At 46.7% G+C, this 17,500-nt stretch overlaps 1 protein-coding gene across 4 annotated transcripts in view; it reads left to right on the top strand.

The window, feature by feature from the left end:
- The first annotated feature begins 4,747 nt into the window (after positions 1–4,747).
- Positions 4,748–17,500, top strand: part of LOC136686208 (sodium/potassium/calcium exchanger 2-like) — a 67,627-nt gene continuing 54,874 nt past the window's right edge. For 2 of the 4 annotated variants that reach the window (XM_066659834.1, XM_066659837.1), the window contains exons 1-2: positions 5,471–5,562; positions 7,870–8,837. In XM_066659834.1, coding sequence (XP_066515931.1) covers positions 7,998–8,837 — 840 coding nt within the window. In that variant the 5' untranslated portion in view covers positions 5,471–5,562; positions 7,870–7,997. Of the gene's footprint in view, positions 4,841–5,470; positions 5,563–7,869; positions 8,838–17,500 lie in introns of those variants that run through there. The other 2 variants (XM_066659836.1, XM_066659835.1) reach the window with 2 other exon arrangements.

The raw sequence follows: 17,500 nt of genomic DNA on the forward strand, positions 1-17,500 counted from the left end.
AGAAAACACCACACTCCTCACAGACAGTCACCCGGAGAAAACCCACGCAGACACAGAGAGAACACACCACACTCCTCACAGACAGTCACCCGGAGGAAACCCACGTAGACACAGAGAGAACACACCACACTCCTCAGAGACAGTCACCCGGAGGAAACCCACGTAGACACAGAGAGAACACACCACACTCCTCACAGACAGTCACCCGGAGGAAACCCACGCAGACACAGAGAGAAAACACCACACTCCTCACAGACAGTCACCCGGAGAAAACCCACGCAGACACAGAGAGAACACACCACACTCCTCACAGACAGTCACCCGGAGGAAACCCACGCAGACACAGACAGAACACACCACACTCCTCAGAGACAGTCACCCGGAGAAAACCCACGCAGACACAGAGAGAACACACCACACTCCTCACAGACAGTCACCCGGAGGAAACCCACGCAGACACAGAGAGAACACACCACACTCCTCACAGACAGTCACCCGGAGGAAACCCACGCAGACACAGAGAGAACACACCAAACTCCTCACAGACAGTCACCCGGAGGAAACCCACGCAGACACAGAGAGAACACACCAAACTCCTCACAGACAGTCACCCGGAGGAAACCCACGCAGACACAGGGAGAACACACCACACTCCTCACAGACTGTCACCCGGAGCGGGACTCGAACCCACAACCTCCAGGACCCTGGAGCTGTGAGAGAGACACTACCAGCTGCTCCACCGTGACGCAAAATGAACAATTGGTGGAGGTTATCTTTTAACACATTTAAAAATAAAAAAGACACTGATTCAGTTTTGAAAATGTTCTCTATCTGACTCTGGACCGGACTGTGTTCCCATAAACATCAAAAACGTCCAGAAATGAATCACAGAATGTAACACTTTTCAATACTTTGTTTAGTGGCTTAATAACTGTTGTCTAACACCGCCCTCTTGTGGTCAATTAACAGCATTGCTCCCAGGCTTTGGTTTAAACGGAATATTAATAATTTTTTCGACTGTGAATATATCTAATAAATACAGATATAATATATATCAAACACAAATATGTAACACGCTAATGTACAACACACAACCCCCACAGACCAGGTGTGATGTGGTGGTGGATCATTCTCAGTGCTGCAGTGACACTGACGTGGTGGTGGTGTGTTAGTGTGTGTTGTGCTGGTGTAGAGTGGATCAGACACAGCAGTGCTGCTGGAGTTTTTAAACCCCTCAGTGTCTGGACTGAGAACAGTCCACCGACCAAAAACATCCAGCCGACAGCGTCCTGTGTCACTGATGAAGGACTAGAGGACGAAAGACACACACTGTGCAGCGACAGATGAGCTACTGTCTCTGACTTTACATCTACAAGGTGGACCAACGAGGGAGGAGTGTCTCACAGAGTGGACAGAGAGTGGACATGGGGTTTGTTGAGGTATTCACTGTCTGTTCTAAGCTTGGTTTGCTCTTTTTAATTCCGTTAGTAGCACTGTGTGTAGCGTGTATCTGGTAAATATCTCGTGTCCGGTCAATAGACCTTCTCTTCCTCAGTCAGAGGCCGTGAAACATGGCTTTCTTGAAGACATCGCTTTCCACGCGAGAGGGCGCCAGTGAGCTGTGTGTTGCAATTCGACTTCTTCATAAGTTCATGAGTTCCGTCACTCGAAGAATAAACAAAGCTAAACGCTACCTAACAGTGGAGGGGATAGAACCAAACCCAGTTAACATTTAGGCGTTGATTCAACGTTGTAATAACGTAATGACTGCCGTCTAATCAACGTTCTCTTAAGGTTGAAAATGAAAGTTGAAAAGACGTCCAAACACAGACATTGAAAAGACGACTATTAGACGTATTTTGGACGTCCACTGACGTTATTAATTGGTCCCGAAATAAATAACTTGTATAAAACGCGTTTTGGACGTCCACTGACGTTATCGATTGGTCACCACTTAACTAACTTATTACGATGGATTTTGGACGTCCATTGACGTTTAAAATATGTCCTTGACGGACAGACTACTTTTAGACCTATTTTGAACGTCCGGGGACGTTCCTTGTTTACTGGGAAAGGTTCTGATATCTAGAACACATAGTTAACATAGTAAACGTGTCAGAAGATGGGTATTTAAGTGCCTTAAAAGGGTATAAGTGCAGAAAGGAACAAGTGTTTGGTGTGAAGTGACACAATTCCGTTCGACTGTGTGCGCCAACAACCACAACCACAACATCTTTCTCTACACACCCCTCACACACACACACACACAATCAACAACGCAGCACCCTAAAATAACTCCACAGCCCCAAGACAGTCCCAGTGAAGCTACAAGTTTTCTCCCCCGCGAGTCCCAGATCCTTTGAGTCTTTGGCAACTCCCACATTACATTAAGTGTCTGAATAATTTTAAGTGTTTTTGTGCCGTGTATGAATCCAAATCCAAACACTCTACCACACGTTTGTCATTGTGTTAACGGTTGTGTCGTGTTAAAAAATCACAATTCTCAGTCCAGCAGCGACTCTGAGGGGTTTAAAAACTCCAGCAGCACTGCTGTGTCTGATCCACTCTACACCAGCACAACACACACTAACACACCACCACCACGTCAGTGTAATATTTCTACAGCAGCTGCCCTTCGGACAGAAACTGTCCACTGATTAATGGACCTGAGAGATATTTTTAAACATCAGAATATAAATTATTTATGTTGCATCTTACATTGTACATATGTTGGTTATCTATGTGTGTGTGTGTGTGTGTGTGTGCAGTTTGGGTTCATGGGCCTGATTTGTCCGTCTTTACGAGAATTGACCATCAGAAACTACCCACTGCCCTCCACCTCACTGCTGACTGATCTACTGAGCTGTGAGTAACACAAAAGCTGGATTTAGCCGACGGGGATGTTAGTCGTGTGTGTGTGTGTGTGTGTATGTGTGTGTGGGTTTGAGATGGGGTCAGTCACTACTGTTTTGTTCCTGGACAGATTTGAGCCAAATCAAAGCGGTCCCATGACTGATCCGTTCTTTTCCACCAGCTCATGCTTCGCAACAAACCATTGTAGGAAAAACAGCTGATCTGATCGGTAAACCTGCCAGTGGCCTTTATACACACACACACATTTTCCTACACGTTATCAGAATCAAGATTATCAAACAGTGAATCATCATACACTGGGTGTTAGGGTGGGTGGTGTGAGAGGTGGTGTGAGAGGTGGTGTGAGAGGTGGTGTGTGTGTGTGTGTGTGTGAGAGAGAGAGAGAGAGAGAGAGAGAGAGAGCTTGTTAATGCTGATGGGCTAGAAAATGCCACAGCGCTTTAAAAAAGAAATCCTGACTCGTGCAGTTCTTATCTGCTCATCAATGCGTCCATCAGTCACACACTTCTAATGAGAGACATGTGTGTGTGTGTGTGTGTGTGTGTGAGAGAGAGAGAGAGAGACAGAGAGAGAGTTGTTGTGTGTGTGAGTGGGTCTCTCTCTCTCTGTATGTGTTTGACAGTGATTGAGGGATGTGTTTGTGAGTGTGACAGAGAGGTGCTTGTGTGTGTATTTTTTGTGTTTTTGTGTCTGAGCGTGTGTGTGTGTGTGTGTCTGAGCGTGTGTGTGTGTGTGTGTCTGAGCGTATGTGTGTGTGCGTCAGCACGTGTCTGTTTCTGATAGTGCCTGTGAATGTGCGTGTGCATGTTTGACAGTGATTGATATGTGTGTTTGTGAGTGTGACAGAGGTAGGTGGCTGCATGTGTGTATGAGTCTGTGTCTGTCTGCTTGTGTGTGTGTCTGTCTGCCTCTGTGTGTGTGTGTGTGTGTTTGACAGTGATTGAGAGATGTGTTCATGTGAGCGTGACAGAGAAGTGTGTGTTTGTTATTTTTTAATCATTCCCAGTTGTTTTTTAAACTAAACTGATTATGTAAATGTTGGCAGGGTGCCTGACTGTGTGTCCAAAAGTTTATAGACATCTGAATGCACAGTTTTTCTGCTGACTTAAGCCAATTGATGCAATTAAAACAGAGCCCTGATCATCTCAGTTAAGTGACGTACTCCTCTGTAACAGAAGCACACACACCTCATAATAACAGCTCAGAGCAGTGCTGAGTGGAGTGGAAAGTTTTGTGCTCAGCTGAGATGCTCCAGCTCTACTGGGGGCGGATCTTGTGGGGACATGGTGCTGCTGCTGCCATAGGCGTCACCACGGCAACCGCTCCCTCATAGCAACGCTGTTTACCTGTAAATAAATAAATAAACAACAAAACCAAACCAAAAGAACCGATAACAGTAGCTGAAGGTCAGCCCCGAGGATCACCAACAGAAAGATCTCAACCCTACTTTTGAATGAACTGTTCTTCTGAATCGAATCCTGAATCGATTCGATTCCTTAGTTCAAATTAATCCATCATGAGAAAATCAAAACATTAAAAAAAGAACATTTCTCAGCAAGATCTCACATAATGTAGGTCATCACAATGTGTAGAAGAACAATAGAAATAATACTAATAAAATGTAAATATTAAATAGAATCTCCAACATGTCCGTCCATTAATTAGCTGTAGGCCTGTATAAATAATAAATATTTATTATTACTATACATACCAGACTTTTTATATTTCATATATATTTATCTGAATATTGTATTTTTAAACGATATCAATATGGCATTTGATAAACTGAAATTTGTAAGGTGGTTAAATATTAAGATTTGAACAATTCAGGCCAATAAATTCAAATGTAAATAACATTCAGATCTCAAAAACACAAATTCAACCCAACACAGAAACAAGCTCATGTCAGACAGCAGGGAATTCATAATGAGCTGTAGATTAGTTTCCACATTTAGACGGGTGGTAGGTCAGTAGGTTTTTAATCTTTAAATACTGTATTTCAAAGTGTTTTGTTTCAGAAAAGGAAGAAAGCCGAGGTCTACTCTGACTAATAAAGTGCTATTCTGCGTGACCAGTAAACAGAGATATATCACTCAGGGCAACAACATGACTTTGAGATAATAATAATCTGAAATGTGTCTGTTTTAAACCAAAAAGAGTGTTAGCAACAGTGACAGACTCTAAACCTCACCGCAGGGCCGTTTGGCTAAAGCTAACGCTAATGGCTAATGTTTCTGAGGTAAGATCCTGCTCTATGGGTACAGGACTGGTGGCAGTTCACTTTGTTTTTAACCAATCGTTTTTGGATACTGCTCAATTTATCTAACAGTCTAAAGAACAAATAGTTTTATTGTATAGTGGTAAGACTGTGTTGAGAAATATTTGCAGGAATTTATACCGTTGAGAATACTTATAAAACAATGAATCATTTAACTCGATTCGTTTAAACCGAGTTTGAAGGATTCGGTTCAATTCAACCGATTCGGACTGCCCATCATGAAAATGCATTGCGCTCGGAGCTCCGCCTCTAAAGAGCAGCATCATCATCATCGCCGTCACCATCCGAGAGAGAGAGAAAGTGTGAGTGAGAGAGAGAGAGCGAGAGGAGAGAGAGTGAGAGAGAGAGAGAGGTGCCTGAGGCACGGACGCGCGCTGGCTTCCAACGAGCAGCTCTCAACGTGAGTAAAGGTGATTAACTCTGTCCTTTATTCGTGTTTATTTATTGTTTTTAAGGTGTCATCTCCTTGTTTTGGCGTTTCCAGTCTGTAGTGTAATATACTAACACACATTCATATAACTGTATATTGTACATTTATTTCATCCGATTCAGCAGCAGCACAGTTTTGTGTTGACATTAAATTTGCTGGTTTTCACATTAAAGTCACCTCTTTGATTCTCCACTCACTGTTCATTCTCTCAGCTCCACTGACCACACAGGAGCACTACTACAGGCTGTGGTCCATCTGTTGCTCTGCATACTTTGTCACCCCCCCTCTCCCCCTGTCCCTCAGCGCTCAGGACCCCCACAGAGCAGGTGTGATGTGGTGGTGGATCATTCTCAGCGCTGCAGTGACACTGACGTGGTGGTGGTGTGTTAGTGTGTGTTGTGCTGGTGTAGAGTGGATCAGACACAGCAGTGCAGCTGGAGTTTTTAAACCCTGTGTCCACTCTCTGTCCACTCTGTGAGACACTCCTCCCTCGTTGGTCCACCTTGTAGATGTAAAGTCAGAGACAGTAGCTCATCTGTCGCTGCACAGTGTTTGTCGCTCGTCCTCTAGTCCTTCATCAGTGACACAGGACAGGCCGTATTCAATCAAATTATACACCATGTTGTAAATTAATCTTAATGAGCTTTGGTTTTTGTTACTTTTCCTTTAAGGATGTTATATGTAAATGACCTCTGTTCTGATTGGCTGTTCTGTTTAACAAACACAGCTTATATGAAGTTCGTTTCAGAAACTATTCTAACTTCGGCATGAACAGATATATATATATATATGCGTATAGTGTTGGTATTTGTGACATCACAAGCACAGCAGTGAACTCATAATGGTTTTTCCTTCAGTTCAGTGTCTGTTGTAGACTGATGAGAGAGCAGTGCGTTTTTCACCTAAACACACTATATATTTTTACTTATTTTGTTTCAGAAAAGGGAGGTTTACGCTGACGCGGCGACCACAGGGTAATGCTAACGAGGTGCTAGTCTGCGTGACCAGTAAACAGACTCGAGTTTTGTCATTCATGATGACAACGCGACTTTGAACGAATAATAGTCTGAAATGTAGTGTCAAATTTAACCCAACAGGTGCGTACCCAACTCTGACAGACCCTCACTTACTCCGCAAGGTCGTTTGGCTAAAGCTAACGCTAATGGCTAATGTTGCTGAGGTCAGATCTTGCTCTCTGGGGTCAGGACTGGGGGCGATTCTTTAGTTTTTACATTGTTTAAAGCTTATTTAAGTGCTCTGACTGGTAACTAACTCAGCTTAGTGTTGAAATAGTGTAATGTACTCATTCTTTTACAGCACTGTCCTGAAATCAGAGGAGGGATATGGGTGGTTCCAACCCTCCTGCAAAAGTTGGACAGTGCAGTGTCTGCAGTGCTGAGGCTGTATTAGCAAAGACACTCTGTTATTCTCCCTGTTACAGCTCAGTGGGACATCACTATGATTTTCAAACTGTAATTTTAAGGTGAAAATACTACCTAGTGTTGCTTTAAAGTCCTCGATTTATAGGTAGCTGTCATTTTAACAGACGTGTCAACAAGATGAGTTTAGCGCTAGTGTTAGGTTTTAATTAGAGCTGGATAAATGATAGAGACGTCCAGTTGATCAGGGTTTCCTGTGCTCTTTTTCCCCAAGGCTCAGTGAGCTTTGAGCCTGAATTTGAGAGTCTGGCACTGTGTGTGTGTGTGTGTGCCTGACAATGCAGTTTTGGTCTCTGCTGTAGAGCCCAGTGATGCCTAATGTAAAGCCTAATAATAGCGTGCACCGCACAGTTTCTACAGTAACATGTAAGGGCTGACGTGCTTCTGTACCCCTGGAAACCCAGCACCTGTCTGCCTTGCCTGTTTGCCTTTTTCTCTGAAAGCGTGCTTTGACTACCTGAGCCTTGGACGGTTAGGGGGAGCACGTAGAAAGAGCGCAGGAGCTGGAGATGGCTATAAACAATGTGGGTGGCTGAATCTGGGATGAGCGGCGATGGATGCATTTAATCTCTTCTGTCGGAGATGGTTTTGACATTGCATCGTTTCACGGTGACCTTGAGCGTGCAGACAGCTGAGCACAGGAGCCAGTCAGCACTGAGAGACCTTCCCGTGGGCCTGCTTTCTCTCTCTCTCTCTCTCTCTCTCTCACACACACACACACAGATTGCCTCAGAGTTAATATCAAACAGTATGTGTGTGTGCATGGCACGTTGATTGGATTCATATTGTTGACTTTGTGCAGCGCGTGGCACTGACCTTGCCTTGTTGTTGTTCTTATTATAACGCAGGCTACTATGAGGAAGCCTCTGGATTGCTGAAGCACATCTGGATCCAGCTGATTCCCCTGCGCAGCGGCAGCAGCATGCATGGTGTTTGATAAGCGCCGTGACACAGTCTGCTAGCTGAGTGTACCGCCATGGGTCAGCGACTGCCGCGTGTCCGGAGGAAGCTGCAAGCCATCCGAGTGCTCGCGCTCCTCCTCGGCCTCTTAGCAATAAGCTCCGTTCCCTTCTCCCTGCGTGCCTTTTTCTCATGGGGCTCGGCCTCCCAGTGGGAGGAGCTTCAGGGCCCCGCCCCTCACAGGACACTACTCTCTGCTCAGGTGGGCAGCCACGACAACCTGTCGGAAGATGTACCCGAAGCCATGCGCTCCTCGGCGCCGGCGGAGGCCAACGAGAGCCAGGGGGAGTACCCCGAGGACCTGTTCACGCTGGAAGAGAGGCGCCGGGGAGCGGTGGTGCTGCACATGATCGGCATGCTCTACATGTTCATCGCGCTGGCTATAGTGTGCGACGAGTTCTTCGTCCCCGCCCTTACGGTCATCACCGAGAAGCTGGTTATCTCGGACGACGTGGCCGGCGCCACCTTCATGGCCGCGGGAGGCTCGGCCCCTGAGCTCTTTACATCCGTGATCGGCGTTTTCATCTCACACAGCAACGTGGGCATCGGCACCATCGTGGGCTCGGCCGTCTTCAACATCCTCTTTGTGATCGGGATGTGCGCCGTCTTCTCCAAAGAGATCCTCAACCTGACGTGGTGGCCCCTCTTCCGGGACGTGTCCTTCTACATCCTGGGCCTGATCATGCTCATCGTCTTCTTCTTGGACAACTACATCAGCTACTGGGAGAGCATCACGCTGCTGCTGGCCTACGCCACGTACGTGCTCTTCATGAAGTTCAACAGCTCCGTGGAGGGCATGGTCAAGGGCCTCATGAACCGAAACCAGGTCGTGGAGGTGGTGGAACCTCAGCCCAAGGTGAGCCAGAGCCACGTACGGTTCTTTATTCCTCCCTCGTCTTTTACTGCAGTACTTCCTCTCCTATTGATGTCCATTATGTCTTTGGTTCCAGTCCAAATGCAGCATTACTGTGCAGTATTAATCTTTTTTGGTCTGTGAGCCAGTTTTCTAATTACATTCCATATGCAAGTCATTAAAGCAACACTAGGTAGTATTTCTACTTTGAAATGTCAGCATCAAATTTATTGTGATTCTCCACTGAGCTGTAAAAGGGCGGATAGAGCCTCTTTTGTTGCTTCTCCGGGCTCAGCACTGCAGAAACTGCATTATGTAACTTTTGGAAGAGGGTAGGAAACCACCCCCAATTTCATTTTTTCCATTCTGAAGTAGGGGGAGCCCAGGAGCAAAAACATCAAGTCTTAAGTGTTGCTTTATTAGTACATCCATACATCTATCATCTCACACCACATATTACTCACTCCTCACTCCCTGCTTCTTACTCCTTACTACTCATCACACAATCCTTTCTACTTGCTCTTTACTACTCACCCCTCACACTCCTAACTCCCTGCTACTCACTCCATACTATTCTCTTGTTACTACTCACTATTTACTACTCATTACTACCACTCTACTACTACTACTACTACTCCACTACTACTCTACTACCACTCACTACACACTCCTTAATACTCACTCCCTTCCCTCAATCCTCAGTACTCCCTACTCCTCACTACTCACTCTCTACTTCTCACTATTTACTACTCACACCCTACTACTAGGTACTCACTCCTCACCACACACTCCTTACTACTCACACTCTTCTACTCACCCCTTTGTACCCCTCTCTACTCCCTACCTACTAACTCCCTACTCACTCCCTACTACTTTCTTCTTACTACTCACTCCTCAATTCTCCCTACTACTCTCTTCTTACTACTCACTCCTCACTTCTCCCTGCTACTCTCTTCTTACTACTCACTCCCCACTACTTTCTTCTTACTACTCACTACTCACTCCCTACTACTCTCTTCTTACTACTCACTCCTCACTTCTCCCTACTACTCTCTTCTTACTACTCACTCCTCACTCCCTACTACTTTCTTCTTACTACTCACTCCTCACTCCCTACTACTCTCTTCTTACTACTCACTCCTCACTTCTCCCTACTACTCACTCCCTACTACTTTCTTCTTACTACTCACTCCTCACTCCCTACTACTCTCTTCGTACTACTCACTCCTCACTTCTCCCTACTACTCACTCCCTACTACTTTCTTCTTACTACACACTCCTCACTCCCTACTACTCTCTTCTTACTACTCACTCCTCACTTCTCCCTACTACTCTCTTCTTACTACACACTCCTCGCGTCACCCTACCACTCTCTTCTTATTACTCACTCCTCAATTCTCCCTACTACTCACTCCCTACTACTCTCTTCTTACTACACACTCCTCACGTCACCCTACTACTCTCTTCTTATTACTCACTCCTCAATTCTCCCTACTATTCACTCCCTACTACTCTCTTCTTACTACACACTCCTCGCGTCGCCCTACTACTCTCTTCTTACTACTCACTCCCTACTACTTTCTTCTTACTACACACTCCTCACTCCCTACTACTTTCTTCTTACTACACACTCCTCACTCCCTACTACACTCTTCTTACTACTCACTCCTCACTTCTCCCTACTACTCTCTTCTTACTACACACTCCTCGCGTCACCCTACTACTCTCTTCTTATTACTCACTCCTCAATTCTCCCTACTACTCACTCCCTACTACTCTCTTCTTACTACACACTCCTCACATCACCCTACCACTCTCCTCTTATTACTCACTCCTCAATTCTCCCTACTTTTCACTCCCTACTACTCTCTTCTTACTACACACTCCTCGCGTCGCCCTACTACTCTCTTCTTACTCCTCACTCCCTACTACTCTCTTCTTACTACTCACTCCTCACTTCTCCCTACAACTCTCTTCTTACTACACACTCCTCGCGTCACCCTACTACTCTCTTCTTATTACTCACTCCTCAATTCTCCCTACTACTCACTCCCTACTACTCTCTTCTTACTACACACTCCTCACGTCACCCTACCACTCTCTTCTTATTACTCACTCCTCAATTTTCCCTACTACTCACTCCCTACTACTCTCTTCTTACTACACACTCCTCGTGTCGCCCTACTACTCTCTTCTTACTACTCACTCCCTACTACTCTCTTCTTATTACTCACTCCTCACTTCTCCTTACTACTCACTACTTACTACTCTCTTCTTACTACTCACTCCTCACTCCCTACTACTCTCTTCTTAATACTCACTCCTCACTTCTCCCTACTACTCAGTTCTTACTTGTCACTCCTCATTTCTCCCTACTACTTTCTTCTTACTACTCACTCCTCACTTCTCCCTACTACTCACTCCCTACTAATTTCTTCTTACTACACACTCCTTGCGTCGCCCTACTACTCTCTTCTTATTACTCACTACTCACTACACACTTCCTAATTCTCACTCCATACAACTCGCTCCCTACTCACCCCCCCTTATTACTAACTACTCACTACTTACGAATCACTCCCTACTACTCACTTCTCACTATTACCTGCTTACTGCACACTCCCTACTACTTACTCTTTACTACACACTCCTTACTACTCACTTTTTACTACTCACACCCTATTACTCCTTGTTACCCACGTATGTTACTCACTATACTGGAATATTCCCTCCTTAAAACTCAGTACTCAGTCCTTACTTCTCACTCCGTGCTACTTATTCCCTACTTTATACTCCCTGCTATCCACACACTGTTATTCACTCCCTACTAGTCACGCCTGACTAATCCTTGCTCATTCGCCACTCATGCAGATTTAAATATGCTATGATATATATATGGTGAGCTATTACCTAAAACACTGCTCACTGATGTCACAGAGAAACAGATCACAACAAACCAGTCCAGCGCAGAGGAGCCGTCATTCTCACTCATTCATCCATTCACTTCATGAATCCTTTCATGTGTATGTACGTTTCACCTTATACGGAGAGAGTGAGGTGTAAAAATAAAGCTCAGTACCCATGGCCAGGAATGTCAGAGACAAGAAGGAGAGATGGAGTGAGAGAAGGATGGAGACAGACTGGCAGGGAATGACAGAACCCCGGCGTGACACAGCGAAAAAAAATGCAGGATGGAAGGATGGCGATTTTCTCCTGGCGTTTTCCATGTACTACATTTTCAACAACACAAGTTGCACACCAAAGAGTCGACCCCTCTATGTTGCCTGGCAACAGGTAGTGGTTTGTTTAGTGGGTTAGATGGCACTGCTCGCACGTATGCACTCGTCTGTGATTTGCTTCATATGGCGTAATGCACAAATACTCCGTCACAACGTTGGTTTTGAATGAAAATAAGTCTTCATTAGATCCAGGGCCAGGTCCCCAGGTGTGTATTAAAGCCAGCTGTGGAGTGGAGATCGTAAACGGAAAATAAAACCCAGGACTAGGCTTAATCCCTCAGCCTTGATGTGTAATCAGCGAACTGTTCTACTCTCTGTAGTTTCTAACAAACTCAGTAGCGTCAGGCGTGTTCAGACTTGGCTCTAATTCAGCCCCCAGAGTCAGTTTAGGAAGGAGGATGGGGAGAGGGAGGAGGGAGAGGAAGAGGAGAAGAAGTGAGAGGAGAAGGGGGAGGAGTGAGAGGATGAGAAGGAGGAGGAGTGAGAGGAGAAGGAGAAGGAGTGAGATGAGGAGAAGGAGGAGGAGTGAGAGGATGAGGAGTTTGAGGAGGAAGAGGAGTGAGAGGAGGAGAAGGAGGAGGAGTGAGAGGATGAGGAGTTTGAGGAGGAAGAGGAGTGAGAGGAGGAGAAGGAGGAGGAGTGAGAGGAGAAGGAGGAGGAGTAAGATGAGGGGAAGGAGGAGGAGTGAGAGGATGAGGAGTTTGAGGAGGAAGAGGAGTGAGAGGAGGAGAAGGATGAGGAGTGAGAGGGAGGAGGGAGAGGAGAAGGAACAGAAGTGAGAGGATGAGGAGGAGGAGTGAGAGGTGGAGAAGGAGGAGGATTTAGAGGATGAGGAGTTGGAGGAGGAAGAGGAGGAGGAGTGAGAGGATGAGGAGTGAGGAGGGGAAGGAGGAGGAGTGAGAGGAGGAGAAGGAGGAGAAGAAATGAGGAGAAGGAGGAGGAGGTGGAGTGAGAGTAGTGAGAAGAGGAGAATCCTCTTCCAGGAGGAGTGAGAGGAGAAGGAGGAGGAGTGAGAGGAGGAGAAAGAGAAGGAGTGAGAGGAGAAGAAATGAGGAGAAGGAGGAGGAGTGAGAGTAGTGAGAAGAGGAGAAGGAGCAGGAGAAGTGAGAGGAGAAGGAGGAGGAGAGAGAGGATGAGGAGTTGGAGGAGGAGGAGGAAGAGGAATGAGATGAGGAGAAGGAGGAGTGAGACGAGGATAAGAAATTGTAGGAGGAGGAGGAATGAAATGAGGAGAAGGAGGAGGAGTAGGAGTGAGAGAAGGAGGAGGAGGATTGAGAGGATGAGTAAGAGAAGGAGAAGGAGGAGTGAGAGAAGGAGGAAGAGGAGTGAGAGGAGAAGGAGGGAGAGGAGTGAGAGGAGGAGAAGAAGTGAGAGGAGAAGGAGGAGTGAGAGGAGGAAAAGGAGGATGAATGAGAGAAGGATGAAGAGGAGTGGGAGGATGAGGAGTTAGAGAAGGAAGAGGTGTGAAAGAGAAGGAGGAGGGAGAGGAAAAGGAAGAGGAGGAGGAGTGAGAGAAAGAGGAGGAGGAGTAGTGAGAGGATGAGGAGTGAGAGGAGGAGGATGAAGAGGAGTGAGAGAAGGAGGAGGAGGATTGAGAGGATGAGGAGTAAAAGGAGGAGTAGGAGGGGGATTGAGAGGATGAGTAAGAGGAGGAGAAGGAGGAGGAGTGAGAGGAGAAGGAGGGAGAGGAGGAGAAGAAGTGAGAGGAGAAAGAGGAGTGAGAGGATGAGGAGTGAGAGGAGGAGAAAGAGGATGAATGAGAGAAGGATGAAGAGGAGTGAGAGCTTGAGGAGGAAGAGGGGTGAGAGGAGGAGGAGGGAGAGGGGAAGGAGGAGGAGGAGGATGAAGAGGAGTGAGAGGAGGAGGAGTAGTGAGAGGATGAGGAGTGAGAGGAGGAGGACTAGTGAGAGGATGAGGAGTGAGAGGAGGAGGATGAAGAGGAGTGAGAGAAAGAGGAGGAGGAGTAGTGAGAGGAGGAGTAGTGAGAGGATGAGGAGTGAGAGGAAGAGGATGAAGAGGAGTGAGAAAAGGAGAAGGAGGATTGAGAGAATGAGGAGGAGGAGTAGTGAGAGGAGTTAGAGGAGGAGGATTGAGGGAAGGAGGAGGAGGAGTAGTGAGAGGAGGAGAGGAGGAGGAGGAGGATTGAGAGAAGGAGGAGGAGGAGGATGAAGAGGAGGAGGAGGAGGAGGAGTGAGAGGAAGAGGATGAAGAGGAGTGAGAGGAGGAGGATGAAGAGGAGTGAGAGAAGGAGGAGGAGGATTGAGAGGAGGAGAAGTAAGAGGAGGATTGAGAGGAGGATTAGTGAGAGGATGAGGAGTGAGAGGAGGACGATGAAGAGGAGTGAGAGAAGGAAGAGGAGGAGTAGTGAGAGGAGGAGGAGGAGGATGAAGAGGAGTTAGAGGAGGAGGAGGAGTGAGAGGAGGAGGATGAAGAGGAGTGAGAGGAGGAGGAGGAGGAGGAGGGAGGTAGCAGAGGAAAGGATAAAGGCTGGTTAGGGTGAGAGCTCGAGTGATTTCAGTATTTCTAGGAAGCTCCAGGCGTCTTGGTAATGGAGCGTGATGTCAGAGTGTACCCTGCAGCGGTGGGATTGTGCTCCACGGACAGTCCTCTCTGCTCATGTGGGATTATTCAAACAATGTCAAATGCCAGAGCAGCCACCCTGGCTTAAGTGGAACAAATTGTGTCCTACATTTGTGGAAAAAAAAAATCCTCAGAGACATGCGAAGTCTTGTAAGAGCATTAAATGTATCTCTGCGGCGGCTTCCCAGGTCCTGCTTTTGCAGGGTTTGTCCTCCAGCTGGATGCATGACCAGTATTTGGGCAGTGTCTGAAACGTCCTAAATGCTGTCGGAGGGAGGAGGACCCCGAGTCGTGTCTGAATCGTGTGATTGTCGCCTGCTTGTTGTGCCACAACGTCCAAAGCTGGAACTATTCCTGCTAGTTCCTTTCTACCTTGTGGGTCTCAAATCTGATTGGTGTCTTTGTGTCAAAACGCTGCCTTCGGAGGCACTGACTCACGAGACAGCACATGCAGCAAGGTATCGGTGTCTCCACCTTCTGTTTCAGACACAGTTTGAGCCCCTGGCGAACGGCGCTGGGAACGCTCGCCTCTGGAGACGAGGGAGTTCTCGTTCCTGACGTAATCAGATGTGGCTTTTCCTGCATCAGCTGCTAGTGGAACTGCTGCTCATCCAGCGGCTTCTAACAGTGTGAGAGAGAGAGGATTACAGTTATGGTTCGCTGTTGTCTGGTTTGGTTTTGGAAATAAAATTATGCATCTCGTTATTTTGGTGTGTGTGTGTGTGTGTGTTTGTGTGTGTGTGAGTGACTGGGTGAGTGAGTGAGTGAATGAGTGGCTGAGTGAGTGAGTGACTGGGTGAGGGAGAGTGAGTGAGTGAGTGACTGTGTGAGGGAGAGTGTGAGTGAGTGGCTGGGTGAGTGTGAGTGATTGGGTGAGAGAGAATGTGGGTGGCTGGGTGGGTGTGAGTGTGAATCAATGGGTGAGTGAGTGACTGGGTGAGTGTGAGTGTGAATGACTGAGTGAGGGATAATGTGAATGACTGGGTGAGGGATAATGTGAGAGGCTGGGTGGGTGTGAGTGTGAATGACTGGGTGAGGGATAATGTGAATGACTGGGTGAGGGAGAATGTGAGTGACTGAGTGAGTGAATAAATTCCTGGCGTGTTCCTGCCTTGCACCCAATGACTCCATGTAGAGCCCAAATGACGATGAATGAATAAATGAATGAACAAAATGAATGAATGGTTGTAACATTTAGAGAAGAGTTCAGTCTTTTTTGACAACACTATTTAGTTATGTCTTGCTCATTGTTGGGGTGTGTGTGTGTGTGTGTGTGTGTGTGTTGGCGCAGTATAGCGATTGTGCCGGATCACAGGAAGGATCCTCCTTGGCGCTGATTATCCCGATGGATTTAGGTTGCTCAGTGACATGAGATGGAAATGAGTTTTGAAGAGATATGATCTGTGAAATCTGTACTGTAAAGCTTTAACTAAATCAGGATTTATTCTAAGTACATAAAGAAATTTAATCACAGCCATGCAAAGCAGAGGACCCCCCCCCCCCACACACACACACACACCTCACCCCACCACCACACACACACACCACCCCCCTGTGCTTTATAGGCTGAGTATAGGACGAGTGAAACACTTCAGCTCCAGACAAACTCATAACCCTCAGTCCCACCTAGAGATCAGGAGAACAGAAAGAGCAGCACATATTCACACACACACACACACACACACACACACACACACACACACACACACACACACACATACAGAGCTAAACTCTGGATTTTCACTGGAGGGGGGTTTAAAGACACTTACCACAGCTTGATTGACTGTAGGTTAATTTTGTTTAGCCTTTTTCTCGGTTGAAGTGTGCTGCTGGATTACAGAATTTACCAGGGGTTTTACCAGAGAAGGAGTCTGTTCAGAACAAGGAGTCTGAGAACCTCAAATGACCTTGAGAGAGACAGAAATGGGGGGAGAGAAAGAGAAACGGAGTGCAAGAGAGACGAGGGGAGCTAGGGTGAGAGAACGAGAAAGAGTGAGAGATACAGAGTGATTGAGACAAGGAGAGAGTGCAAAAGAGACAGAGTGAGACAAGGAGAGACAGTGAGGGCATGTGAGAGGGAGAGACTGAAAGATGGAGAGAAAGCGAGAGACAGAGTGAGAGAAATGAAACAAAGAAGAGAGCGAGAGCATGTGAGCAGTCGTTACTGTACAGTAAGAACAAAGTAATCGTGCTTCGTTTTGTTTGTTATTCTGAAGTTATTCTCGTGTGTGTGTGTGTGTGTGTGTGTGTGTGTGTGTGATCTGTAGCCTCCTGTTCTCTCTAAGCTCAGTTCCCTCTGTGTCTCAGTGTGTGTGTGTGGGATTACTGCCCCCGTCCAGAGAGGGATCCGGAGCTCAGTCCGTAGACGGTGGATCGTGGCGTAATTCCACGCAGTTCTGTGTCAGATCAGATTCTCCTACGAGACGTTTGTTTGTCTTCGTCACTCACGTACGAGCCGTGAGATCTGACCTCTGCACTTCCTCCTCCTCATCTAAACACACGTAAACACACCCATCCGACCTGTGTGTGTATTTCTAGCCGTGCTGCATACAGAGAAGAAACATGACTCTCATAATCTGTAGTAATCTAGAAATCTATCTCTGAATCCAAGGATTTACAGACCCCTGTTTACACACGTGCTTCATAACGCAGGAGTGCAAACCCAGAACAGAGGCCGTCTGTTCTCTTATTAACAGTGTAAATAATGAATAATTATCTGGAAGTCACAGTTACATTAAAGAAAAGCCCCACAGCAGTGTTCTCCCCCTGTGTAAACAGCCCTGTTCAGAACGCCCGCTTTCAGCACCTGTTCCTTTAAATGATAATGAGCCGCTCGCTGTTCACCCC

The sequence above is a fragment of the Hoplias malabaricus genome, chromosome 2 (assembly GCF_029633855.1).
Source record: "Hoplias malabaricus isolate fHopMal1 chromosome 2, fHopMal1.hap1, whole genome shotgun sequence".
NCBI classification, from domain to species: domain Eukaryota; kingdom Metazoa; phylum Chordata; class Actinopteri; order Characiformes; family Erythrinidae; genus Hoplias; species Hoplias malabaricus.